The sequence below is a fragment of the Amblyomma americanum genome, chromosome 6 (genome assembly GCF_052857255.1).
Source record: "Amblyomma americanum isolate KBUSLIRL-KWMA chromosome 6, ASM5285725v1, whole genome shotgun sequence".
NCBI lineage: Eukaryota > Metazoa > Arthropoda > Arachnida > Ixodida > Ixodidae > Amblyomma > Amblyomma americanum.
In genome coordinates this window covers 81,305,125-81,332,222 of record NC_135502.1, presented here as the reverse complement: position 1 = coordinate 81,332,222, position 27,098 = coordinate 81,305,125, and the positions used below count along the sequence as shown (strand labels likewise).

Genomic DNA, 27,098 nt, shown 5'->3' with positions numbered 1-27,098 from the left:
ACCTCCGATCCCGCATTGCTCCCCTCGTCGTACACTCCTCCTTACACAGTAACGACCCTTCCCGTGATTCCCATGGCAGCGCATCGACCGGTTGCGCCAACTACTATTCCTTGTATACTTGTACTACAACTGATGCTACTACTATTACGTGGACGGGAAACCCAACGACGGGTGTTTGTTAGCTGCCGCGGTAAAAATGATTACGGCTGCGATCCACGCCAGATGCACGCCATTGCACGTCACCAGAGGGAAGCCACATTTTAGGTAGTTCAACAGGGGTACAAGTTTATAAGGTCTATGCCACCAGTGCATTCTCCTCCGCTGTAGTTACATCATGCAGTAATTACTACAAAACTATAGATAATAAATGACCATTGAATGCGCATCATTAGAGTATACGCTTCAGGCCGGGAGCTGAAGAAGAGGTGAGTGTGAGGAAATTTTCTATTAACCATTTCTGCAACAGAAAACACCGAAGGACTAAAAAAAAATTTCGTGGTTAAAACCACGGCCTATTATAATCTGGATATCAGTGCATCAACCAGGTTGAGGTTGAGGTGTTGAATGCTACAGGTTGGGTTAGACTTGCTTTATCTGCCGGCAATTGCTAATCGGCCAAAAGCTGCACAACTTTCGAGAAATGGAAGTTCGCTTTTTTAAAGGAATAATTTTTCTTATATGAATTCTTCGTATGCTCATTAAAAACTACGAAACAGCAGCTTTTAGCCTTCTTTGCACTGAGCCGTTTGGAGTACAACGCTTACGTGACAGGAGAGTGTCCAAGGCTGATCGCTACGCAGAGATGGCAGATTCTTATCGTGGTTAGCCTCTACGTACTAGACGCAAGAAATAAAACGCAAACAAGAGAACTTACTTGTTTATACAAAAACGCAAACGTATTACATCTTGGAAGGATATGCATGGGGGATTGATTAGCACATCTAAAGTGCAGTCTTCGCGCCTTCAAAGCGAGATTAACGTCGCTAGTATTGAGCTTCCGGTGGCTATGATATATCATTTTGCTGCTCTTGTTTAAATTGTCTTGTTCGCGTAGAAACCTGATATTCATGCATGACACCGGCTTAGGGCCACATTCATATTTCTCAATTCGTGAATCTACAACCTTGTGTCAAAAACTGGCAATGTTATTTATTGTCTCGGAGCTCAGCCTTCAAAGTGCCTCTGGGTTTTTTTCGAAGGGAAGCTTCTTGAATCGCATGTTCACTGGATGCTTCGGGACATTGATCAGTCGTCCATGAAAATCTATGTCTTCTTTGTCACATTGAACCTCGTACTTCAGGAGTATCTGCAAAACAGAAGAAGGTGGTAGCAAAAATAACCACGTGCTCTTGAGACACAGTAGATGGACGTCGTGTTAATGACGTTTTGCGCATGGGGCCTTTGAGCATGAAAATGATAAAGCATAAAACAGAAGAGAACTTTACCTCCGCTTTTAATTCGCTTCTAAACTCTCGTCGGCTTCACGGTGATAAAACAAGGCCTAAAAACGCGCAAAAATAGGCTGCCTATCACTGCTGCTAGCAACTGAAAGCTTCTTTAGGGAAGCGTTTATGGGATGCTATCGATATCGCTAACGTGTTCGGCAGCGACCACCTTGAGTTCAGGTGAGCCTATGTAATTTCTCGAACGTTTCCCTTTTTGAAGCGCAACAGCCCTCGTCAAAAGTGCCGACGCTCAAGTGGTAATCTACAATATTTAGTGTAACAAAAGTAAAAACAGCGCTAATTTTTACACAAACACACATAAAGACCAGACAGGACGGGCGCTCACTCCAACTAGTTTATTGAAAGTCACATGTTGCATATATATAGCCCGAAGAAGATGAACGCATGCGAATTTCTTCCATGGTAAAAAGGAGAAAAGGAGAGAAAAAAGAAAAACAACATCAAAAAACACACACTCAAACCAAACCTACTCATTATCGCATATTCGTTAGCAATCTATACCCACTTTCTCGTAGGGAGATAGAAGTGGTGCTGACGCACATGCCACCTCTCTCTTTGATAAAAAATGGCTTCTGCCAGTTCCCGAGCTAATCTATCTTTGCTTCTAGCTATAATTTTAATCTCGCCAATTAGCGCTGTTTTTACTTTTGTTACACTACCTTACACCAACTAGCCCAGCAAGAGGTACTGTTAATCTACAATACTTAGGCAGCACATGTTCGCAATGAATTGATCTCAATCGACACCGATGTATTTCTTTATGTGAAAGTTATTTGGCGTTTTAATGACAGTTTCAATGCCCAATAGTCCCTCCAGTACAGCGCCATGACATTTATAGATGCTCTTACACTTTTATATGCTTTCTTAATACGTGGGTTACCGCAAGAAAGGGGTCACTTACACGCAACTACAGCGGCGCAAGCTATATATCAAGCGATATGTTTAACTAAACATCTTGAAGAATGATCTTTTCCAGACGATGGCTTTTTTGCTACTCCTTTGAACTCTGTTGACATCATTCTATAGCTTCCTTTTTCAATATATGCTTGTCATTTCAATTCTCTGCTGCCATGTTAGAGCTGGTACTGGTTTTAATGCGCATTCCATTCATTATATGTGCATAAAGCGTCAAAATATTCCAGGACCCGTGGTTTGCTTTTGAGATGTATAGTGGGACAATTATCACAACTCCGAGCGTCAAAATCAAGGTAGCAGAAGTAGCATTTTCACCTCTGAGTACCTTGGTATCTTAGTACGTGTTTTGAGTGCCATAATACATTGATGCATAGCAGACCTTCTGGTAACCTTTAACACATCGTGCATGTTGTTAGCTTTCGTCAATGGCGGCTGTTCTTTTTTCTTTTACATTAAAAGAACCACACTGAGCGAGCTGCTCATGGTGCAGAGATGGAAAGAGACAGGTCTTTTTTCTGACAGCGTATACTGGTTCTGGCTTTCCATGTGCTAGCAGACGGTAAGTTAATTTTTCTGCACTACATTGAAGGATACACGCCTCCAGGGCGAGTTTGCACACAGTTATTCTGCAGTGTTCGATAAGCGCCAACTGCACACGTCCCTAAAACTTCAGATGAAAACGCGAGCAATTTTAATATAAATCGCACCTACATTAACCGGTACAACACCGCCTAAAGGTTACATGACTGCTGTTTCTTGAACTGTTTCAAAATATTTATCACGTCCTGCGTGGCTTAGTAGTGCTAGGGCAGCTGTGCAACAGATTTTTGTTTTCGGGGGCTGCCTTTTTCTCAACAATGTTTCTTTTCTTATTTTCCTCCTTGTTTGCAGATCTGTTGCCCATTTATATAGCTGATAGGGAAAATGTCGTTCAGGTTTTGCTGCTTTATACGGAACATTTCGGTGCTGTAATGTGGAATACAACCATCTCATGGGAGCAGTGTGAGCCTGTGTATAAACTCTTCAGAGAGTCTTGGCAGTGACCGCTTTGCGTATGTGTTTTGCACCATCAAGTCTGTCTGCAGCAAACTTCAGTTCCTTACAGTCTTCTCATTAGGTGTCCTCGAGAGGAAGGCCTAGATACCAGGCTTAAGGGAAGGCGTCCTTTCGAGAGAAAAGAGGAAATAGTGTCGTCAGTGTCTACCATAGTTGGTATTCTGCAATACGATATCCCGCACTGAAGAAAACACATTGGACCTTAAGCTCGCGATCTATTCAAACATTCATTTAAGCCGCCTTTGTTTTGCTGAGATCACCAGTTACGCATAGGAATGACTAAGGATCAGTTAAATTATGCGAAAGCCACTGCTTGAAAACATCACGAGCTTAAAATAGAGGATTTATCCGTTCTACTTGAAATAACCTCTATGTTATCAAGATAGCAAAGCACGCGGAAAGCAATCAAATTTTTGGGCAAAGAGCCATAGACACATTGATTCACTTCAGCAGTATGCTGAACCGTACGCTTGTCCTGAAAATAAAAAAAAATAATCTGTTAAAGTAGCGAATATGAGCAGAATAAAGAGCACCTGATTTGTCTGTTAAACAAATTATTTCTCTTTAGGTTCTACAGTAGTGTTCTACCGATAAAAAAATGTGCCTACGCTTAACAGCGATTCGAAACAAAAATTAGCCTATTGCCACTCAAGTTTCTCTTTCTCGAATCCTACTTTGTGTGAAGGTCAGGTGCTTACTTTTATCTTCCAGATGAGTGCTCGGTAGCAGCAAGTTTTGGTCTCAATGACAGATTCCTTCAAAACCGCAGATCAAGATAAAATTACAAATTATACGCCGTGAATTGGGTAATGAAAATGGTTGCCTACACGGGTGTTTGCAGGGCTTCCTAAAACCGCGCAAATTTGCAAACGTTTGCTTTCCTCGTGCTTCAGAGGCTGACTAGCTTCATTAGAATTTCACAGTCGCTGCTACAACTTATTCCCTATTGAAATTTTCCGTATCACGACTCCCATACTTCCATGTCTCTTACATATAAGACAGAGTCCGTATGGATAATATAGGTTCGATAGGGTCTACACCCTATTTTGACGTTCGTAAATAAACATGGGAGCTCATGATGATGCTAGCACCACAGTGGTTCCGGAATCAATGGCGCGGAGTTTCAAAAAGTTTGCGCTCGTGCAGACGACGCATGTTGCGCTGGTTGCGATGAAACAGCGCGGCAAGCAAATGATTCCGCGCAAAACATTTATTATGTCAGAAGGCAAAATGCAGATGATCCGTGCTAGGTGGCTATCAGCCCACAGCTTACAGCGGCCTAAGTAGCCCATTCAATGACCCAGGTTTGAACGCCCAGGTCTGAGCTGACCAACACGGCCTTCCATTGCTCGAGAGTAGGAACTTGTATTTTAGATTCCGGTGGCAGCTACTCTTTTCAGTTCCACAATATGTGACCGTAAGTGGCTATTTCGCCGCATAGTGTACATTCCGGGTCGTTATCACCGCGGTAGAATTTTGAAAGTAAGTAAGGAGGCATTAAGGATCACGTCCGGGGTCGCCTCCAGGTGGTCGCCTGCTCCTTATTTAAGGTTTTGTCTGAAGGAAGAAAGATCTTGCTTTCTAGTTTAAAATAATTAGTAATGCGTAGGAAGTGTTCTCGGGCTAAATCACAGTGTAGCCAGAACAAAAAAACGTTCGACAATACCGTCTATATGAACAACGCATATAGATACATACGGACATCATGTGTTGTCGTGCCCACTGTATGGAAATCATTTAGAGAAATATATAGAATCATTTGTGAAAATAATATCTGGAATATATAGAATCATATGTGGAAAGATTATGGACACCATACGGAGCAAAGCCAGAAGACCTAGATTTCCATATATTTCTATATACCATACGGAAAACACATTCCAATAATTCTATGTGAGCGGTTCATATGGAACGTTAAACTGGGGGTCCATAAGATTCAATCAAATGCTCAAATAGCAAAAACTACATTCATATTTGTTCTGGACGCTACCTTGGCCACAAGGAGAAGAATTTGAAGCTGTGCCATCCTCCGACCCAGACACACCCGCGGTCCAAAGCTGAAAGGCTGAGAAGCATATCCGTCATGGTGCAAAGTTGCTTGGTCAACTCTTAGCCAACGCTCCGGTAGGAAATGCTCTGGACTTCCAAAGTTTTCTTCAATGTGACCTGCAACGTACATGTCTACAAGCATGGGCACCTGCGGAAAAAAGAAAGCGAAGTGTCTCTTATTAACCAGAAAAAAATGCATGCCATTAAACATTGACAGGCGCGAAGGTGGAAGTTTTTAGCCCGTTTGTTGAAGGCGCGTTAAGTTGCGCTGCCTACACATTTACATGAACACATGCCGGTGTTTATTATCGCAATTGCAGCAACAGCCTGCCTTACACAGCGTTTAAAGGACAAGAAACAATTGGGACCAACCCCAGCCGGCACCACGTGACCTGACATCACAACGTCGTGGTCCATTTTTCGGTAGATACCGGGTACGCGCGGGTTTAGCCTGCAAAGAGAGCATATTAAGACGTTACGAAGCTGTTGTTTGTTCACAAGCAATAAAGCCAAATGCTGACTTAACGTCTCAAAGGCCATTTCCCATTTTCATTTAACTACAGCAGTCTATTTTTATGAGCACTCTTGTTCTGGGGCAACTCGCAGTGCGTCGGAAACATTCACAATAGCTTTGGGTCGAGGAGTATTGTCTCTTGTAATTACAATTCCTGCCTAATTAGAAAATACAAATATAAATTAAGGAAAACTCCCACGGGATGACGAACTGCTTACCTTAGGCTTTCCTTCAGGCAAGCCTTGAGGTACGGAAGCTTGTCAGGCTGCTGTTGCTCAACGGAAGTTGACGCATCTCCAAGGAGAGTCAGCGCTTCGTGGCGGGCTTTCTTCTGTGCCATTGGGTTTCTAGCCAGATGAAACAACAAGTAGGTCGTCGCCCCGGACGTCTGCAAAGAGGTGATCGGTTTCTCGCTTGAGGTATTTCTCAGGTTCGTGGCTTGTGGGATTCACAGGAGCTTAATATTTTAGCTTTAGACTGGCCTGTCCACTCTAGTCGCTCCTAGAAACTTACTGTGTCAACGCCAGCGAGGTTGAAGTCACTGGTGAACGTCAGGACTTCTTTAAAGGTCAAACGATTTTCCGCCAAGAGGTGCTGTAGTAAGGTGGCCTCGCTGTCCGATTCTTCGTGTGATATGCGCTGAGCTGCCTCTTGAATGTGTCGATAAATGCGCCTGCAAAAGTGTGAACTGCGTCATCAGAACGCGAATGACGTGAAATTTTCCTCTGAAGAGCATGTAACGTGAGGTACAACAGACCAAAACGCATAACAACAAAAACTGTACAAGAACGTCCGATCATTTACTGCAAACGCCAACGCAGAATGGTTCAAGCGTTAATGGCGGAGGACGTTGGCAAGACAGTTGGTGGCTTGTTATATTCAAGGCGGCCTGCTTACAGTTTCATGTTCTGCAAGCGCAAAAGTTCATTCAAAGCATTTTCCTCGAAAGCGTTGTTCTCCATAAAAAATTCAAACGACACTGGCATTTCTTGATGCTGTAGAAACATGATATAACTTTTTGAACTCTGTAGATTTGTTACTTAATCGTTTTTTGATAAAAAAAAATGGCGGTGATTTATAGAAATTTAACGTTCCAAACTGACTCCAACTATGAGGGAGGCCGTAGTGGAGGTGCCCTGAGTAATTCTGACCAGATGGGGTTCTTTAATGTAGGCAACGCGTAGTGCAGCTGCCCCTGCATTCCGCCTGCATCAAAATGTGGCCGAAACTGCCAGGATCGAACCGATGTATTTCAGGTCAGCAGCCTAGCAGCATAACCACTGAGCCACCACGGTGTGCCTAAATGAATCACCCTGGTGAAAAAGATGAGCAAATCATATAGAATTCATGAACACTAACGTTTGTTGAGACCGAAATAAGAAAAAAAGAATCAGAAAGCGCAGGGATGAGAGGATCGCTGCTGAACGAAAAGGAGCTCAAAAAGGCGTCAACCACCCTAAGCAAGCTCATTCCTGATTTACGAACGCAGTGGTCATACCGATGCGGTGGCTCAGTTGTTTTGGTACTGGTCTGCCGACCCGAAAGACGCGGGTTCGATCCCAGCCGCAGCGGTCGCATACTAGAGACCTGTGTACTGTTGGGTGTCATTGCATGTTAAAAAACCCCTAGTTGGTCAAACTTTCCAGATCCCTTCACTACGAAGTGCCCCATAGCATTAGTCGCTTCGGGACCCTATACCCCATACAGCCATAAAAAAAATAGTTATACATGCATATTTCCACTTCCGCTCCTCTTATGCGCACTGCCAGGATATGAACCTTGCCAGGGTCATTACAGATGCCCAAGAAGGCTGAACATTGAACTTTGGCAGAAGGATAGATATCATGCTGCAGCATTTAGTGTCCTTCAAAGCTTCAACAACACTGGGCCATATAGCAGGGTAGCCCTTCGAAGTCCTGCGCAAGAGGCGCTACCGGCTGTATCGGTATGTGACATGTTCGGGGTCGCTTCTCGGACACCGCAGCCAGACGCAGCGGTTAACGCTGTATGATCCGAGACCCGCGATGATATTCCGAGTCTCGCCGCACATAACTAACCTGCTCCCATCCTAGCTATAAAGTCTATAAAATTCTATATAAAGTCAATAGACCATTTTTATAAGGGGTTCAACAGAGCGGAGGAGGAAACGGAATCTTTACTAAGGCAACGAGACTGCGTTGTTGCACTCACTCACTCAAGCTAATCTCATTCTTCGGATGTATTAATGCAACTGCGGCAAGGGATAACAATCTTAGGTATAAAATAGTACTGCTCGGAGCCTTGACCATGGTATAATCAGGCGCATATCTGACGTTATCGAAACAATTCATAGAAAATGTAGTACTTTTGAGGCGGAAAGTTGTCTTTCTAGACTGTGACGCACTTACTTAGAGCTGCCAGGGTGTATTCGCGGTCTTCAGTTCGTATCATCACAAAACAACAAAGGTAACGCATGATCAGAGCAGGCGCGCATGCTATGGTAATTTTATTTTTGAGGAAAAATTCCCGACTTACCGTGTGAAAGTAATTAAAGAACATACTGTCTGCCATGCTACGCCAACAAGACGAGCTCAATCAAAAATGGTCCAAATGATTCTCATAGCCGCACGCGTACAACGGGCAAAGTAGACCAGCAAAGTAACCAGCAAAGTAAGAGATGATGCTGTCTCAAGAATGTAGATAGACATGCTAACTTTCAACCCATTATAAAGCGTAGGTTGTCGGTAGATATCACGCTCTATAACCAGCTTCATCTTTTTGTCTATAGAAAGTCTATAGACTATCTGTGGACTAAAGTAAACGGTCAATAGACTGTCTCTAGACTAAAGTCCATAACAGCCTTAATTTTCCTTTTTCTTTAGATGGTAAATACACTACCTGTAGACTAGTGTCGATAACAGTCTTAATTTCCTTGTGTCTATAGCCACACTACAGACGGATGTCTACACCCGCCTTAATTTCTTTTTGTCTATAAACGGTGTGTAGACCATCTATAGACTGAAGTATATAACAGGCTTAATTCTCCTTTGTCTATACACGATCTAAAGATTATAGCAAAGTATAAGGCAGCCTTAACTCTCTTTTGGCTATAGCCAGTTTATAGACTATCTATAGCCCCAGTTTAAAACATCCTATACAACCTACAAAAATCTATACATCCTATATAGGTCTATACCTATCCTATATAAGTCTATACAGCCTTATAGTCAATAAACTATCAGTTAAGGTTCGTTCTTCGGCCTCCACAACAGGTGCCCCACCGTCCGGGACGGTATAACAGACGATATTCCTCAATGACTGACTTGAATAATAGAGAGAGACGGGCTAGACTATTAGTAGAATTCATCTTGAAACCACACACACAAAAAAAAAACAAGGGACGAGGAAAACACCGCGTTGTGTACTGTTGGGCAAAGTGCTTGACTGACTGACTGACTTGGCTGACTGACTTCAGGGAAGGTAAACTGAAGCTTTATACAGGAATTCACATATTTACAACAGAGTAGACGGCGAGCATAATTACATAGAACAGGCTAAGGGGAGATCTTTCCTCGTTGGCATTGCTGAAGATGCAAGGGATCTAAATCTTGCTCAGAACAATTTTTGAGGCACCAGGGCCCGGTTTTAAAGGCCTGGAGGCCTGGCCCACCCTTTCAATCACCCAATCACAACAAACTAGCACATGGTTGGCTTACAAACTGTATGACATGCCTTCCAGTTTCAGGAACGTTCGAAACACGAAATGAACATCAACATTGCTTTAAGAAAACACCATTCCGGGAATGGACCCTCAAAATGATTGGTTCACGTGCCATGCCCCCTACTTCCACAGTGTTACTCAATGTCTCCCCATTACAAAGCAAAAAGAGAAACACACGACAATACATCAAAAACACTCTCACGTGTTGCCGGCTTCGTGAGAACCCGTGACCCTGGCGGTTCCCGGGGTTAGGGCAATTATCGACCTCACCCCAGCCGCGACAACCGCAGGGAAACAAACTACTCGTCTTCGTGACGACTGTAGACGGGAGTCCTCCCAAAATCTGGAAAGTGGCGCTAGCCATGTCGTTGCTGCCTCTGAACGTGCGGCGGGATCCCTATTGCCCCGCTGCGTCTTGTTAAAGGGGCTGTGAAGGGGGCTCTAATAAAGTTACGGCATGCCTGGGATATTGAAGCACGCCGCTTCACGAATAGTGTCAAGCAAGGATTTTTTAAATGCTCTTTGTAGAAGCTGAGTTATCTGTAGTTAAAATTTGAATTTCAGCGTCTTCGCTTCCCTCTCCTCTCGTCACTTTTTGCACGCTGTAAGGTAGGCGCTCCTTCGCCGACCCCCCTCAGGGAGCGGAGCTTCCCGACGCGCCGGAGCTAAGCGGCTTATTGGCCGCGGCCACGGTAGCTGCCTGACGTCTGCAAGAATCTAACCAATGGCCACCTCTCACCATGTCTACGCAGATGCGGGGGACGGAGGAGGGTGCGAGCATGAAAAAGTCGCCGGGAAGGGGGCCAACTTTGACGCGTGATTGTGGGTCGTCTGCTGCGTGTAGAAGAGTAATATTTGGCTCTCATTTTCATGGAAACACAGTGCCGTTTCATGTGTTTCAAAGCCCCTTTAAGCCAGGCCGCTTCGTGAGCGTTGTTGCCATACGACGTCCTCGGGCGCTGGAGCTGCCGCGGCGCCAGCTAGACACGTCCGTACGTTACGCTTAATTGCTCACAGTCAATCGCGAGCGTCAGAACCGGCCCCGTCCGGCGGTGTCGACCCTTCAAACCTAGACGGTCTTTGCCCTGACCAAGGGGGGAGGGGGGGGGGGGGTCGGCAGGCGTATGGCGCCTTCGATAGGGTCATTGCTCGTGTCTCCGCGCGCAGCCACATCGCCGCCGAAAAAGGGGGCCTCGAGGAGTTCTGGGAAAACGTGCCCCTTTCTTCCCCCTACCTCTGTCGTGGCCCTGGCTGGTCCACGTCCGTCTACCTCACCTTGCCCGCATCTTGCTTACACATCGACGGGGATTGAAAACGAAATCACCGCTTCACGGCGCCCAGCCAGCAACAAAAGGACGGGTGGTTCCAACAAAGCTGCGCGCAGCCGCTGATCCCTTACACTATATATGGACTATAGATAGTCCATAGACTAGTCTATAACAATCTCGCTTTCTTTTTATCTGAAAATCTATACACTGCCTTTCGACTAAGTCCAGAACAATGTCAACTTCTTTTTGCAATGCATGCTGAAGGGGAATTGCGTCGCGTTACCGCAACTATGGCTAGAGTCCTCCACCTCCTTCGCTGTTTCGGCAATTAGAAAACATTGTGTGAAGACAATGCAACGCCTTCCTGTATAATGTTTTTATAAGCCTTGAAAAGCTTCTTTTCGTTATTCGGTCGTTCCAGCGACGGTGGCGGCGCCACGCGGCCTCTTCCTGAAGCGGCGAGCCGGTGATCGCTCTGCGCGGCGCGTGAAATCGCAGTGGTTAGGCGCGTAAGATACGCGTCAGAAATGAGCATATTCTGTTATTCTACGATGTGCGAACATTCCAAAACAGCAAGCACGTTGTTTCTGCAAACGCGTAAAGCGTTCAGAAAGCAGTGGTTAAGTGCATTCTGCAGGTTGATAACGTGTTTGAGCCCAGTGACCCGTCGGTTCCTCAGTGACGTACTCTCTTGATGCCACGACACCGTGTCGTCAATGCATTCCTGTTCGGAGTTTTTTCATTCGACCAGCGTAGCGTATTACAGCTACATGAAAGCAGTGCAATGCTTAAAAACTGAGCTGATATGAAGTTTATTGGTTATATTTTAAGGTGGACGTTTGCAGAAAACAAAGGCGCTTCATGAAGTCTATTCTAGTCTGGAATAAACACGGCTTTCTGGCCACAACGTGACTGCTAATTGGCGATATGAATGGCAAGAACTCCACAATATTGTATCTTCAGTTCTCGGACATAATGCGCAAAGTGGATGAATAACCGCAAACGCTTCTTGGCAACTGTCGTCTGCTCACTCGATCAAAGCGTCCCCCCCCCCCCCCCCCCTAGTCAAAAACAGATTTTGAGCGCTAATTTGGACTGTATTATAAAGCTCGAACGACCCCCTGGCTGGCGCTTCACACAACAGCCACACTGCCTCTTTTTTTTACCACATATGTCACCAACGTACGCTGCAGGTGGACTATAGTCGGATACAATTAAATCTGCAGTAAAGCTCCACCCACATTCAGGCGCCGCGGTGGCTGAGTGGTTATGGCGCTTGGTTGCTGGCCCGAAAGACGCGGGTTCGATCCCGGCCGCGGCGGTCGAATTTCAATGGTGGCGAAATTCTAGAGGCCCGTGTACTGTGCGATGTCAGTGCACGTTAAAGAACCCCAGGTGGTCGAAATTTCCGGAGCCCTTCACTACGGCGTCCCTCATAGCCCGAGTCGCTTTGGGACGTTCAACCACCATAAACCCATAAACCCATCCTCCCACATTCAGCCCCACCGAACAAAATTTCTCCGTGACAAAAATGAAGATCGCTGGTAAAACTTTTCTGTTTACCTAAACAAGCAGCCAATCACGAGTCAAAATTGTAGGCTCGAAGTTTTTGATCTTTCTGGCTTCATTGATAAAGCCACATTAAAAAGTTGATTTTGATAACTGTTGTAATTGGTAAGTGCCGTTATATTACGCCATGGACAATGGCCAGCGTTACCAACTGCTTATTTTTTTTTTCAGGATTGTACTTATAAGACCAGCGCGCAAGAAATGCACATACCGTATTTATGCGTGTAAAGGCCGCACTCGTGTAGGCACGAAATATAGCGTCAGACTGTTTGGGTCGTTAAAGTAGCTTCTTTCCGCTTTCGGGTGAGTGCCGAAAGAACAAGAATGTGAACGGGCAAAAAAATTACATATCAAAGTGTTTGTCGCACTTTACTATGCTGAGTTCGCAAGTTTCGGTGTTTTTGCGGCACTTCCAAACTAGCGATTCCATGCTCATTTCGATAAAAATTTAATTCTCGCCTCCAATGCACCCAAACTCAAGCGTGGGAACTTATCAATTACCGACAATCATGTACCGCTGCTTATCTAGACTCTAAAATTGCACCAACAGTGCCACAACGTCTAGAAGCCGCTTTGCTTCAACAGAAGCGCAAGCTATGGCATCGGCGCTATCACCGCCTTGTCCGCCATGTCGTGCTTCCGCCGCGCCACCTATAAGAGCTGGAATGGCCGAATACCGTGGTGTATATTGCGTATACAATTCAATAATATTTAATTCTAACAGATCAAGCAAGGAATAGAGGCCATTCCTGAAGTAAGGGTGCCCGTAAACTGTACTAAATCAAACGAGCACGCTCTTCCTTAAAGGAATCACTCCATACAATTCCATTCCATCTTTAGATCATTACTGTCGAACGCGCGAACTTCGGAAACATTTCGTCACCGACTCTACATTTCTCTTTACACGGTCCTGAAAATAAACGAGAAACATGGGTGTGAGAATTCAAGGATGGGCCCATCTCTTAGAAAAACTGCTAGAAGAGTCGCAGGAATCATGGTCCTCTGCGCGATTAACATCTGCCATTTATGCCTTTGCAGTTTGCATTCACGTGGAAGAGTGCCGCGACGTAACAATCACAAAGCCACTATTATTTTTTTTTGTTCCTACCTATACACACCTGCTGTTTCGAGTTGAGTTGAGTTGAGGAGCCGATGACACGCTGATGTCACCCATACCAGTTTTTTTTTTTAAATACAAACACACGCAAAAAGTACGTTATGCTATGCAAACTTTTCAATTATTATTTGAAAATTGTTCCTCAATTACTACTTCGATGGGAGATGCGGCGCGTATGGACAAACCAGTAGGTTTCGGTTTTGATTTCGCGAAAACAAAGTTTTTAAAGTGCGAGTGGAGAATTTAAGCTTATAAACCGATTGCCCTCTGAGGTCCTGGATACCACATCAAGCTGCACACGACAAGAGTGCGAGCGGTAAAGATACGACCGTGAGATGGGTTTCTGTCTCACGTTTTACCAAGTTTACCGCGAGACGGGCGGAACATAATTTGGGCTGCAAACAACTGTGTGCGCTGATGTGTCGGTGTCGTCGGCGAGTGCTTTCGTGGATTACGTTTTCATCGAAATCCAACTTAATCGTCCACTTACGGTAAAGTCTATACGATTATTTTGTATCTCCTAAACCACTCTGAGCGGAGCTGTGCGTGCAGAACAGATTTTGCGCGCAGCGACAAACTTCGTCTCCTCTTCAGTAAGCAGCGTTATAAGCAGCGGAAGCCATCGGATTCTCGACAGATGTCTGTGCCGCTATGTCTTTCCTAACGCTCGGAAAGGCAGTCGATGCGAAACCGGCGATGTTAAGCCGCTCCTCGCGAGCTGTCTACTTGCGTTTTCGTTTTGCAAGGTAAAGTGCGCGGAGATAAATATACTTAAGCCCGTGAATGACGGCTGACATGGCACTGTGCGCTAGTTAGCGCCCTCTGAAGTCGATTTTCTTAGCCCCTCTGGAAACGCACACTCAGGTTCTGAGGTGGGCTTACATTTTCTTGTTTAATCTTTTTGTTATCTCCTATCCCGACCACGGGGTGCTGTTCATTGAGAGGTGCGCATTACTCACGTGTAGACGCTCGCTCGGCGCGCATCGTGGACAGCAACGTTTCGCTAAAGATGCTTTGTAACGCTTTAGACTGGAGCACGGGACGTTTGTCAAAGTTGCAGTCAAGCGGCGCTGGAGGCATGCTTTAGTGTGATGGCTGAATAAAAGTCGTTGCCGGCGCGAATAGCCAGCATGTACTTACAAACACTGCGAAGAACCTACGAGCTGCATCCCGTTTCCCCTTTCGTTGCACACGTATTGATTCGTCCATCCCTGTTATCCGAGCCGTTAACCGCCGCCGCTGGCCTACGGGCACTTCATTTTGAAAGCTGAATAAAGGTCGCCTCGTCAGGAGACGGCTTACATTTCGTTCCGAGAGGGCTCGTTCCTGAATCCCGCTCAGGCATGCGAAAACTTTCTCCAATAGCTTTCGTGCGAGAGACACAGTGTGCGTTTCTGATCTCAGACAGACACATTACAAAAATGCCAATGTAACTCGGCGCTTATTTGCGCCACGAATGCAATTCAGCTCGCGCTGTGTTATTATGGCTGCGCCTGTTGATGAAGACGTTAATTGTTTCATTGAAATAGTTCCACATTGAGCGCATTCGTTGCTTTCGTTTATTTTTGTAATAGCGTTAGGTTAGGGTACCTGCATGAAATAACCACCTTTTTACTGCTCTGTTCGGGCTGCACTGGTAGGAAAAACTAAGCGAATTTAAAACGGTATTCTATCGTGACCGTAATGCGTATGTTGTCTAAAGCTCGCGTCTGCTTTTGAAACAGTGCAGCTGCAGCCACTACGAGCCTCAGAGTTTTTCTGGATAATGAGCGCGCCATGGAAGTACTGCAACTGATTGTTTCTGTTTCTAAGAGCGCGCGTTGATGTATGAGTATGCTGTTTCCCCTTCGTGCTTCAAGTTATGGACGCAAAACCGTGATGAACTGGTTCGAAGCCTGCCTCGTCGGTTTTGCATGGCTTGTACCCGTTTGAGTATCGGCGTACGTATGTACGTACAGCTACAACAGAAAAAGAATGACACGAGTAAATCATGACCGGAGCGAAAAAATCGCGACACGCAGCGCTATTCCTGCCGAGCGCTAAAAGCGAGAGTGCCGGGCGCACTCCATTTCTCAAAGCGGGGTGGCCGCAGAAAGCAGCCGATCCCAACATTGGCTTATCAGAAATCCAACACCTTAAACGAACGCTTGAGCATTTCTTATCGGCCAAATCAAGCTCCGTCGTGGCTACGCACATAATTTAGTTTTATTTTTTTATTATTTTTGCGCTGGCCTTACGAACAACGGTATCTTTATCGCAGTTTTCCTTTTAAAATTTGCCGGGCGATGCACTCTCACAAGTAACGAGTGGCAGAGCCAGTGTCACACGACAGCAAAAGTTTAAAAGCAGGTCGAGTTCGCATGGAATTTGCCAGAACGGCATCAAGTTTCCGCTAATCGACGAGGCTACAAGGATCCAAATGTAAACTCTTGTTCAAGCAGGAGAGACAAGGAGGAGTGCTGCAGAGGAGGTTGGGTGCTCACTTGAAAGCGTTACGCGCATTGTTCGGTCTCTTCCTCAAGGATTAGAGACGCAGCTCGAGATGGGCGCCCAGGACGGGCCACCGTAGAAGAAGACAGGTTAATTGTGTCCGCCGCCTTTTGTGACCCTTTTATAGGAGCCGGGGAGATACGACAGTAACTTGGCCTTCAAATATCCCTTACTACCACAAAAGAACGCCTTCGTTCAGTCGGGCTCCGTAGTAGGATGTGTGTTGCAGAGGCCACTTTTTACTCGGTAAAACAAGGTTGCTCAGGTTGCAGTTTGCCACTAGATATCTTCTTTGAGCGACTGAAGAATGGACGAATGTAGTGTTCAGATGATCATGATGATGATGATCATGGATTTTTATGGCGCAAGGATGGATGGATGGATGGATGGATGGATACGGCTGAACCCTTTACATCGGGCGGTGGCTCAAGCCACCTAGCCATGTCTTGTGAAATTTTACTCCTGTCTTGCTTTTAGCCACCAATCAGATAATCTCCGCTTGGTTACTTCTAACCTCTTAAAATCCACTTTCCCTTCACTATCCCTAAACCCCAATGCCTTGGGTAAGTCAGCCCCGCTGCCTTCCACTGTAGGGTGAAGCCTTTACAGAAAAGTATCAAGTGTTCAGCTGTTTCCTCCTCCTCTCCGCACGCAATGCACAAAGTGTCTATCTCCTGGTACCTGACTCTATACGTCTTAGTCCGCAAAACTCCAGTCCTGGCCTCAAACAACAAAGAACTTCCCCTACAATTATCATAGATATTTTCTTGACAATTTCCTGTTTAAAGGTCCGGTATTTTTCTAGTGCCGATTTCGTCAGCATCCCTGTTTTCCACAAAGCTCTCTCTGTTCCTTTAACCTTTTTCTTAACCGATAATTGCTGATTTGCCCCCTTACTGCTGTCCAGATATTTGCTTGTCAATTTTCTAGTTCGCTTTCTCCATTTCGTGTCAACATTCTTTATATACAGGTATCTGAAAACTTTCCTAGCCCACCGCTTTTCCTCCATCCTTCTCAATCGTTCCTCAAATGCTATCTTACTGCTAGCCTCTCTGCTCTCGAAAGACGCCCATCCCATATCACCCTGTACCCCTGATTTGGTGTATTGCCATGTGCTCCCAAAGCTAACCTCCCTACTCCCCGTTGCCTAATTTCCAGCCTTGCTTGAACATCTGGCCTCATACACAGGACCGCATTCCCGAAGGTCAGGCTAGGGACCATCACCCCTTTCCAGATCCCTCTTACCACCTCATACCTATTGTATTTCCACAGTGCCCTATTTTTCATGACAGCTGCATTCCTACTAGCTTTATTCATTACATATTTTTCATGCTCTGTCAGATACTCAACACTGTTATTTATCCACACCCCAAGATACTTGTACTCATTCACTACTTTTAGCACGAACTCCTGTATTCTATGCTCGCCGCCCTCTTCATTAAATGTCATGACTGCAGATTTTTCCTTACTATACTTGAAGCCTAATCTATCTCCCTCTGTACTGCTTATGTCTAACAACTTCTGCAGGTCTTCCTTGTTGTCAGCCATTATCACTATATCGTCCGCATATATTAGTCCCGGTAATGTCTGTTTAATCAATTCCCCTTGCTTGAAAAAAGATAGGTTGAAACCTAGTCCGCTCCCCTCTAGCTTGGCCTCCAAACTTTGCAGGTACAACATCAACAACAAAGGGGACAGAGGACATCCTTGTCTAAACCCCCGCTGTATCTCTACAGGCCCTGTTACATTTTTTTCCCATTTTATGAGCACTCTGTTACCTCTATATATATCTTTTAAAAGATTAATTACTCCATTTTCCACATCCAATGTGCCCAATATGTCCCACAAATGCTCCTGAGTAACGTTGTCATAGGCTCCCCTAATATCCAGAAATGCTAGCAATAAGGGCCTATGTTCCTTTTCCGCAATTTCTATACACTGTGTCAATGAAATAGATTGTCCTCCAACCTCCTTTGTTTCCGGAACCCATTCTGTAGTTCCCGTTGCACCCCCTCGTTCTCCACCCAAGCCTGCAGTCTATCCTTTATAATTTGCATCACCACCCTGTAAACCACAGACGTCACTGTTATGGGGCGATAGTTACTTACGTCTGCTTTGTCCCCCTTTCCCTTATATATCATGTTCATTCTACTTAATCGCCATTCATCGGGGACTTTCTCATCCACTATCATTTTGTTCACTACCTGTATTATTGTTTGCTTGGATTTTGGTCCTAACTTCTTTATCAACATAATCGGGATACCATCTGGTCCTGTTGATGTGCCACTAGGAACCTTCTTCTCTGCCCTTTCCCACTCTCCTTGCTCAAGTGAAGCTATTGCTGTAACCGGTCTATCCTCCTTCGATAAATTATGTACCACGTGCTTTGCTGAAAATTTTTCCGTCATCCTTTTTCCTATGTGTTTTATTGCTTCATCCCCTTCTAGTCGAATACCCTCATCTGTAACAATAAACCTTTGTTCTAGCCTAGTTTTATTACTCATTGCATTTAGATGTTTCCAGAATTTTTGGGCTGCTTTTCTATCCTTTTTATTTACTTTTGACATCCATTGGGCACCCTTTCTTCTAATTTTCTCATTAATCAAATAGGATGCGTCCCTTCTACACTTTATGAAGGTATCCCATTTTCTGTCTACTTCGGGTTTTGGTTCCCCCCTCTTCTTGGAATATCTGTGTTCCCTGGATGCTTCCTTGCGCTTTTCTATTGCCCTCTTGACCTCCTCATCCCACCAACTCTTGGGTTTGCATCTTTTCCCTTTTAGCTTTACTCGCACCTTAGCTAGCTCTAGCTCCAGTAATCGAGTTAATTTGGTATAAGTCCATTCTGTTTCACTATCCTCAAAAATTACTTTCTCGATTTGTTTGGCTGCTACTTCCAATTGCTTTTCTGAGTAAAAATTTCCCCCTGATTGGTTATCTTGATTCAGTCCTACATTGCTTTTTCTTCTGAAGCTCAACTTGATACGCTTGTGGTCACTACCTAGACTTCTGGAACCATCTTCATCTATGCTCATTACCCCTAATCTGCTATACATCCTCTGTGACATTAGTGCATAATCTATTGTCGAGTGCAGACTCCCCGCCTCCCATGTTATGAGCCCTTCACACTTCTCGGTGCTGTTGCATACAACTAAATCATGCCTGTCACACATGTCCTGCAGCATGCTTCCTGTCGAATCCGTGTACCCATCCAGGTCTTCTATGTGTGCATTCATGTCGCCTAATATAATTATCTCGCCCTGTCCTCCTAGCTCATCAATGTCGCTTGCAATACATTCTAACATTTTCCTGTTTTCCTCTTTGGCATTAACCCCTGTCCAAAGGTATACAAAGCCAAGGAGTGTTTGCTTGCCTGCCACTGTTCCTTTTAGCCATAAATGTTCCCTGCATCCCAGTCTAACCCTTTGAAAATTCATACTTTTATGAATGAATGCCCCAATTCCACCTCCCTTTCTGCTGCCCTCTGTTCTATTGCAATATTCCCATGCGTAGTCTGGGTTACAGGGTGGTTGCTCCATGTCTCTAAGATGTGTTTCCGCTAAACCATATACCATTAATTCCTCCTGTCTTAACTGTTCTTCTATTTCCTCCCATTTCAGTCTATTCCTGCCACCTTGCATGTTAATGAAACCTATATCTGAATTAACTTGGCCCTGGCGCTTGCGTCTCTTTCTTCCCCTATGGTTTCATTGTCCGTTTGATCTTAATTCTTCCTTCTCTACACTGGTTCCTTCAGAGCTCTGGGTCCCCCCAAAAAAGCTGTTGCCTGGCGACCTATCCTACTACCCACCTTCTTGCCAGTGGCACCACCGTAGTGGATGCCATCCTGTGCAAAAGGGTGGGGCCTAACCTCGTACACTTCCCTGTTGACCTCCATCACCTCGTATCTTAGTCGTCGATTCAATAGCCTAATTGCCCGATTAGTCTCCACGACCCTCCTTTCCGTTTCGCGAGCCTGCCTCTGGACCTCTGGGATTGTGCATATATGGTCACATGCACACTCTCAGAGGCCTCTCTAAGCCTACGCATCCCCACCTCCAACTGCGTCTCAAGATTCTGGCTCCTCCCCTGCAGTACATCATTGGGCGTCTATGGCCAAAGAGCGCCATGGCACAAGGTATTTTTCGATTACTCAAGGTGGGGTCAAATACCCATTTTCCAAGCATTTCAGCCCTTACTAGCCGAGCACCAGGCCAGGGGAAAGCTTGTACCCATTGTATCACCGGTGGGTACCCGGCGGCACTGGGGATCGAACCCCGCACCTCCCGCGTGCGAGTCGGATGCTCAACCACTCGGCCACCGCTGCGGTCTGAATGTAGTGTTCATCGGCAAATCTGCCTTCAGCAGCAAGTGGAACCAACAGCGCCTCGTGTGGCAACCAAATTGCGCCCGGTAGGTCATGTGCTTCTATGTCTAAAAGGACAGGAAAGCAGCACTTGTCTACGTGTTGTTTTTTCTCGAATACGTCAAGAACCAAATGGCCGCATATTTATTGCATTTGCTGAGGTGGTCTTTTCATCTTGTTGCATTTCTATACGCCTGCTAACTTTTAAAACCTATAGCTTTAAAACCTTTTCATTCATGTCCTACTACGCGAATGTCCGAAAATAACTTGAGCTACTGCGTCCGCAGCAAAGCGTTCATTTTAGTTATTTTTTTAAATGTAATTTCACATCTCAAGGTTGTTAGTTTTGCCAGACAATTGCTTTCGTTCGATATTTAAGAAAGTAGTACAACACGATGCTTCCACGCAATAGCCTTATATTTCATTTATTGCACCCTCATAACGTACTTGCGCTGTTCTTTTGTTCGTGATACGCGAAAAGCTTTCCGAGCTTTATGATTTAAAATACTTTTTTTTCTAAGGATAGTTCGGTAGAAGCTTGAGGAAGCTTGTGCATTCAGGCGCTTCTATGGCCACCAAAAGGAGCGGGCTTGAATATTATTGAAAATGTGTGGGGCCTCATGAAGCAGCAACTGGCAAGGCGGAAACTACGCGGAGCGTCACCATATGTGCTTTGGGAGGCTGTGCAAGATGAACGGACGCGACTCGAAGGCAAGCCTGGTTTCGCAAGCACCCTCTATGCCTCACTGCCCGCACGGGCCCGCGATATCGTGGAGGCTGGTGGTGCGTTCGCCCGTCCCTAATGCACTAGCCTGGAAGAGCTTCTCCCAATTTATTGATAGTAGTAAATTGATTTTACACTTTCCTTTATTCCACGTGCTGTGCTAATGTGTTGAGGATATTTGTCATCAAAGATAAAATTGCGAGTTCAAACTGTGCTGCGTTCGTTGCCAAAAAGTAAACTCATCTCTGGAATGCGCACGTTCTTGTATGGTATCATGTGTCTTCACCAGCGCTGACAGCCTTTGACGGTCTATCGTACAGCAAACTGGGAGCTTTGAGGGAAAACTTCGATAAAGAAATTGCCGCTTCTCAAAAATCTAGTTAAGAAAAAAGAAATGGAGTCATGGGCTCACCAAAGTTGGCGCATGATTCTACCGATAAGCACCACATAAGCTACCATTTAAAAAGCAAGCTTTCGATTCGGATACTTTCTGCCGCCCAACCCCCATTTCGGATAGTGGAATGTGCCTGGCTACAATAGCGCCGCGTCTCGCAATTTTTCTGGTCCAGTAAGGAGTCGCTTGTGCTAATCGTTTTGCATTGTAGCTATGCCAGGCTTCAGGCAGGGAATTTAAAAGCGCTTGTTCAAAAGGGGGTATAAGAATAAATGCTACAATATTCTCCCGTTCGGGATCGTTTTGCAAGGAGCACTGAGTGTGCATTTTATGAGGATGGCATTTTCAACGCCTCATAGCGAGTAAATGTTCATATGTGGCACAATTCTTCGGAGTCTTCTGTTTTAATTAAAGTAAGAGGAATGCCATACATAGATGCATAGATGGCAAAATTCAGGTTCGATCCAGGCCTCGGCGGTCGCATTTTTAGACGCGAAATGCTAGAAGCCTGTGTAGTATGCGATGTTAGTGCACGGTAAAAAACCCCAAGTGGCCGAAATTGTTCTGTAGCCTTTCACTACAGCCTTTCTCATACCCCGAGTCACCTTGGGTCTTAAACCTTATAATACCAAACAAAAAGATCAAGATTACCTTTTTATAATGGGATAGCAAGGATATAACTTGCGTTGTAAAGCACATGTGTAAAGCTGGAATGGGAATTTTTTCAGTTCCCCTTATATTATTCTTCCCTTTGTGCTGTACTGGTTCACATGCCCGGATTATTGACTGCAGACAAGATGTCGCAAGAAGGGTTCTGAGAAAACTAGTATGACCGTTATTTTCAACACTTACTTGAATAATGTGGTGTATTATTCTTATGCTGCACGTATTGCATATTCTCAGCCTGCTTATCTTGTAAATTAACTAAATTTGTCTATTGAGGGAAAACTTCGATAAAGAAAATGCCGCTTCTCAAAAAGGAACCAATAAATAAATATTTTGATCGCCATAAAATATGCGAAGACCATGTTGTCACCTTTTTCAACATTTGCAGACTGTCTGTCTATAGACAGTCTATAGAGGATGGTCTACTGAAGGTTTTGTAGACAAAGGTCAATAGACTGTAGACAAAAGTATGTAGCATTGCCAGGCCATATACCTATCAAGTGTCTATAGACCTATGTCTACTGGACCAGTAGACTTTTGACTATAGACTGTATATAGACAGAAATCGACATGAAGTGTATGGTCATAAGTCAATATATTGATCGCCTATAGATTATATACAGGCATGTGTCTATAAGACTTTAAATAGACATTTGTCTGTAGACTGTCTATAGAAAGAAATCTATGGTAAGTGTATGAATATAAGTCTATAGATAGTCTATAGACTGCCTATATATCTGTGTCTATTAGACTTTTAGTATAAATTTGTCTATAGACGAGTGCCTACTAAAAGTGTATGGCCATTAATCTACAGACAGTCTATAGACTACTCTATAGGACTTGTCCACAAAATGTCTACAGACTTCATAGACTTAAGTCTATAGACAGTCTATGGACTGTCTCAAAAAATTTCTGTAAGGGCCGGCCTCTTTCCAATAAATCTGTTGATGATCACTTCATTTGTAGCACAGTCGTTCTGACCCGCGAAAAAGCGATGCTTAAGTATATCTCTTAGCGACAACAAGCCAGCAGATAATCGCCGGCCAACATCTGCTCATACGGCATCATTGCTTCGCCAGAAATTTGCGGAACAAGATGCTTGCCTGCCTGAAGGATCCATTGTTGTCTACGTTGACGCAAGCATACACGACTGCAAAGCTACAACAGCTACAACTCTGTATAGACAAACCCTACAGGACAGTCTATAGGCAATACAAATGCTATAGACAATCTATAGATTTATGGCCATACACTTTTAGTAGACTTTTGTCTGTAGACTGTCTATAGACTATGAATAGACAAAAAGAACTATCTATAGGAAGGCAATAGACTATAGGAAATCCGTAGACTGTCTATAGGCTATTGTTATAAGGGAAATATCCCATCAGCGAGAACTTTTCTGTGTACATATGCTATTGTCTTCCAGTACATTATCAACGAGTAACTAACCAATCGTTTTCTGTGATTGGAACTTACACAGTGAAGTCATCCATGGCTTTCTCGAAACGGCGCCAAGTGGGCGTGCGAAAGTACTGGAAGTACGGAAAACGGTATCCGAATTTCTGCATGCACTGGAAGACTGTTCTCATGTCATCCAAGATGGCGGCACCATCAGACGTCGGGTCAAGCGGGTTCCGTAAGCACCCAAGTTTCGCATCCACAGAGACGAGAGATATGCCTGCACAAGAAAACAATAATGATGCTTAAAGTACTACGTATGAAAATCTTCAGGCATCTAAAAACTGAGCGCCTGCCTTCAAACGCTCTTGATGTCTCTGCTGATGATCGGTTCCAAAGGAAGGCGTCTTTGTGAACAAAGTGTCTCAAGGACACAAGTACCCTGTTTCTTTTTTATGTAATATCGCTGAATGGTCGTGTTTGTCGTCGCAAAGGCAAAAATTATAGGTGATTGATCCGATGACATCGACGCATAGAATCCTATACGAAAGGGTATAAGTGGCGCCCCCTTTACAACGATGCGGGAGAAGACATGAAAGGTGGCGATGGCGGTAAAATTATATTTGTACTTATTGTTATGCGAGGGTGAAAAATCTGAGCTTTCTTTTTTTCACTTTGTTTAGCAGCGTTGAGTATGTAAGCATGGGCAGGGACATTATTTCTAATTCTTTTGAATAAGTTAAATCTTGTAATTAGTTTTAATGAAGGTGTTTATAAGCCTAGAAAAGCATTTAAAGTCGTTTGAAAAAATCTGGTTTTGTGCTTCGAAATATTGTCCTTACAAACTCTATAATGCACCCTTAAACAAAGTCTTTCTCTAGTAATGGTGGTGTTGATTGCAAGCAAAAAGTACACTGACAAGGCACTGCCGACTATTGACTTACTTTAACCTTAGGATTCATACCGGGGACCTAATGACAGAGCTTAAGACCCAAAAGAAGAAGTTTAGGCAGTCATACCCAGCAGTTCTGGAGAAATGCATTTTTCAACGGGAAGGAATCTATGAAAGCAATTTTTTTCATTTATTGTAAAATTTCTCAATAACTATCAATGTAGCAGGTCTTCCCTAGACAGGATTGCATTTTTTTGATATTACGTCTTTGCTATGGTCAAAATAGCCGGCGCCTAATACTGGCGCCATGTTGTTAACAGGGTCGAAACTAAAGCTTCAGAGTGACGAGAACGTAACGAAGCCAAATCAGGCATTCTACTTTTTCTAACCTGCGTCCCGAGCTGCTCGTGGCCCAAAGCACCCCGAACAGAAAGGGTGGCGGGAAGGTAGGGCATTGAACTCTCTTATAGGAGATGACGGAGGGTGAGAGTTTTGTCTCTTACATTTCCGTGGTTCCTGCAAACAGTAGGGTGCTAGTAAAGTGTTTCATGAGGGTGCTAACAAACTTTGCCACCACCCCCCTCTCTTCTACAGGTGGGCGTTACCATATTTTCCGGGCCAAAAGATTATCCCGCTCATGCGGCTGCGAGGCAGTAAGACGTCGATTTTGTTATACCGCCATGATTGCCTGCACTGGCGCGCCGCGCAATTGACGTCACATGAATCGGCTGTACACAGACAATAGGTATTTACAAGCTCTTCATTTCTTGCCTCGCTAGGCCGTTAAACTCCGTTTTACCAACCTAGCGAATCTTTACGGTCACTCTTTTTTTCTTTTCGCTGTTTTGTTTCTCCTGTATCTTTCACAACTGATTCTTCCGACTCTTAATCCGTGCCTGGCAGAGGCATGTGCCATCGTTTATGCCGCAACAACAGAAATGTCGATGGCCGCCAGCGCAGGCTATCAGCGATATGTCGACAGCTATATTAAAGTTATCTCACCGCGGCGCCATGAAGGAATCATAGTGTAAGTATTCAACGGCTCGAAAATGCTGCGCCACGAATGCCTTTACCGCATCTTCTCATTGCTAACCTAGCATTTTCAATAGAAATTGCAGCTCTCGATAGCTTTGCAATGCCGGCAACTTGGGTTAATATCTTTGAATCTAACAGCGCAGGTAATATCAAAAATGATTTCACTGCTGGCCAGAGCTACATCTAAAAATTCCCAAATTCATGTTGCGAGAGGCCTTTTTGTTAATGGGACATCCGAGTGGAAAGAGTTAAACAAGTAGACCCAGGAATATGTACTGAAATACAAGCCCATAAAAGTTGTCAGCCTTGGTGATAACCGCGTTTATGCTCTTGTAACTGAGACTTAGAACTTCAGTTGTGGTTCAGAAATGTCTCCTCTTAAAGGGACTATGCAATAAATTAATTGAGATTACGTAAAGCAGACGAAAGATAGGCATTTCATCACTCGTCACCCCAACGCAAGAATTTTTAAGCTAGCATCAATAACACCGAAGATATAGGCGATTAAAAATTACGCCCCTCCTCTCCCTCCTCAACTTGTACACACGGGGCACCAGACAAAAATAAAGAAAACAGCTCTGGGACTGGGCCCCGCCTATGAATACGTCATCCGCTGACGTTCCTTTTGCAACTTCTGGTTGTCGCTCCTAACACCCCAGCAGCAGCATCGGCGGCGTGATTGCGGCGCGCGTCGGGTTTCTTTGCTTGTCGTCCGTTTTAGTTGGCAGTAATGGACCCGGACCTCGAGGCGCGACTGCTCGCTCTTACGGCCGCGATGGGCATCGAGCCCTATGCGTTCACGCCGTACCGGCTGAACGCCAGCGACGACAGTAGCGACTCGGTGAGCCACTGCGAGTGGCTCCGGAACTCCCGACAGAAGGAGGCGGGAGAGGAAAATTGAAACCATATGCGCGAAGGCAATGCCCTGGCTCGCGCTTGCCCGAGAGGGTCGCGCGGCGGCACGAGCAGAGGATTTTCACGGCTACCGGAAGTCCCACGAACTAAGCGGCGTCCAGATGGAACACGCTATCATCGAACTGATACCCACCAAGCAGAGGAAACAAAGTATATTCATACTGAACGTATACAGCAGCCCGTCGAAACGCTGCCAACGATTCCGAGCGCTGTTTCAGAAGACGCTCAAGATTGCCGGGTCCCGGACGCTGATTGCAGGGGGAGATTTTGACCCGGCAGGCACGGCATGGGTTACGGCTACAGCACGACCAAGGGAAGACAACTCGGGCAGGATGCGCAGGAACTCGACTTCACGTTACTTACGGATCCGGCGCACCCAACGGGAATCGGTAACTCCACTACCAGAGACACGACCCCGGACCTGACGTTCGTCCGAAATGCCGGGACGACGGCTACCACGTGGAAAAACACGTCGACCGACCTGGGCAGTGACCACAGGATCGTAGAAATACACGTACAGACTCCGGACAAGGCGCAGGGCAGTAAGCGAAATTTCAAATGGAC

At 45.1% G+C, this 27,098-nt stretch overlaps 1 protein-coding gene across 1 annotated transcript in view; it reads right to left on the bottom strand.

Moving 5' to 3' along the window:
* Nucleotides 1–914: 914 nt before the first annotated feature.
* LOC144093788 (putative cytochrome P450 49a1) overlaps nucleotides 915–27,098 on the bottom strand; it is a 43,210-nt gene continuing 17,026 nt past the window's right edge. The window contains exons 4-9 of the mRNA XM_077627494.1: nucleotides 23,771–23,972; nucleotides 6,514–6,673; nucleotides 6,219–6,388; nucleotides 5,859–5,937; nucleotides 5,428–5,634; nucleotides 915–1,306 (exon numbers count right to left, since the gene is read on the bottom strand). Coding sequence (XP_077483620.1) covers nucleotides 1,172–1,306; nucleotides 5,428–5,634; nucleotides 5,859–5,937; nucleotides 6,219–6,388; nucleotides 6,514–6,673; nucleotides 23,771–23,972 — 953 coding nt within the window. The 3' untranslated portion in view covers nucleotides 915–1,171. The remainder of the gene's footprint in view (nucleotides 1,307–5,427; nucleotides 5,635–5,858; nucleotides 5,938–6,218; nucleotides 6,389–6,513; nucleotides 6,674–23,770; nucleotides 23,973–27,098) is intronic.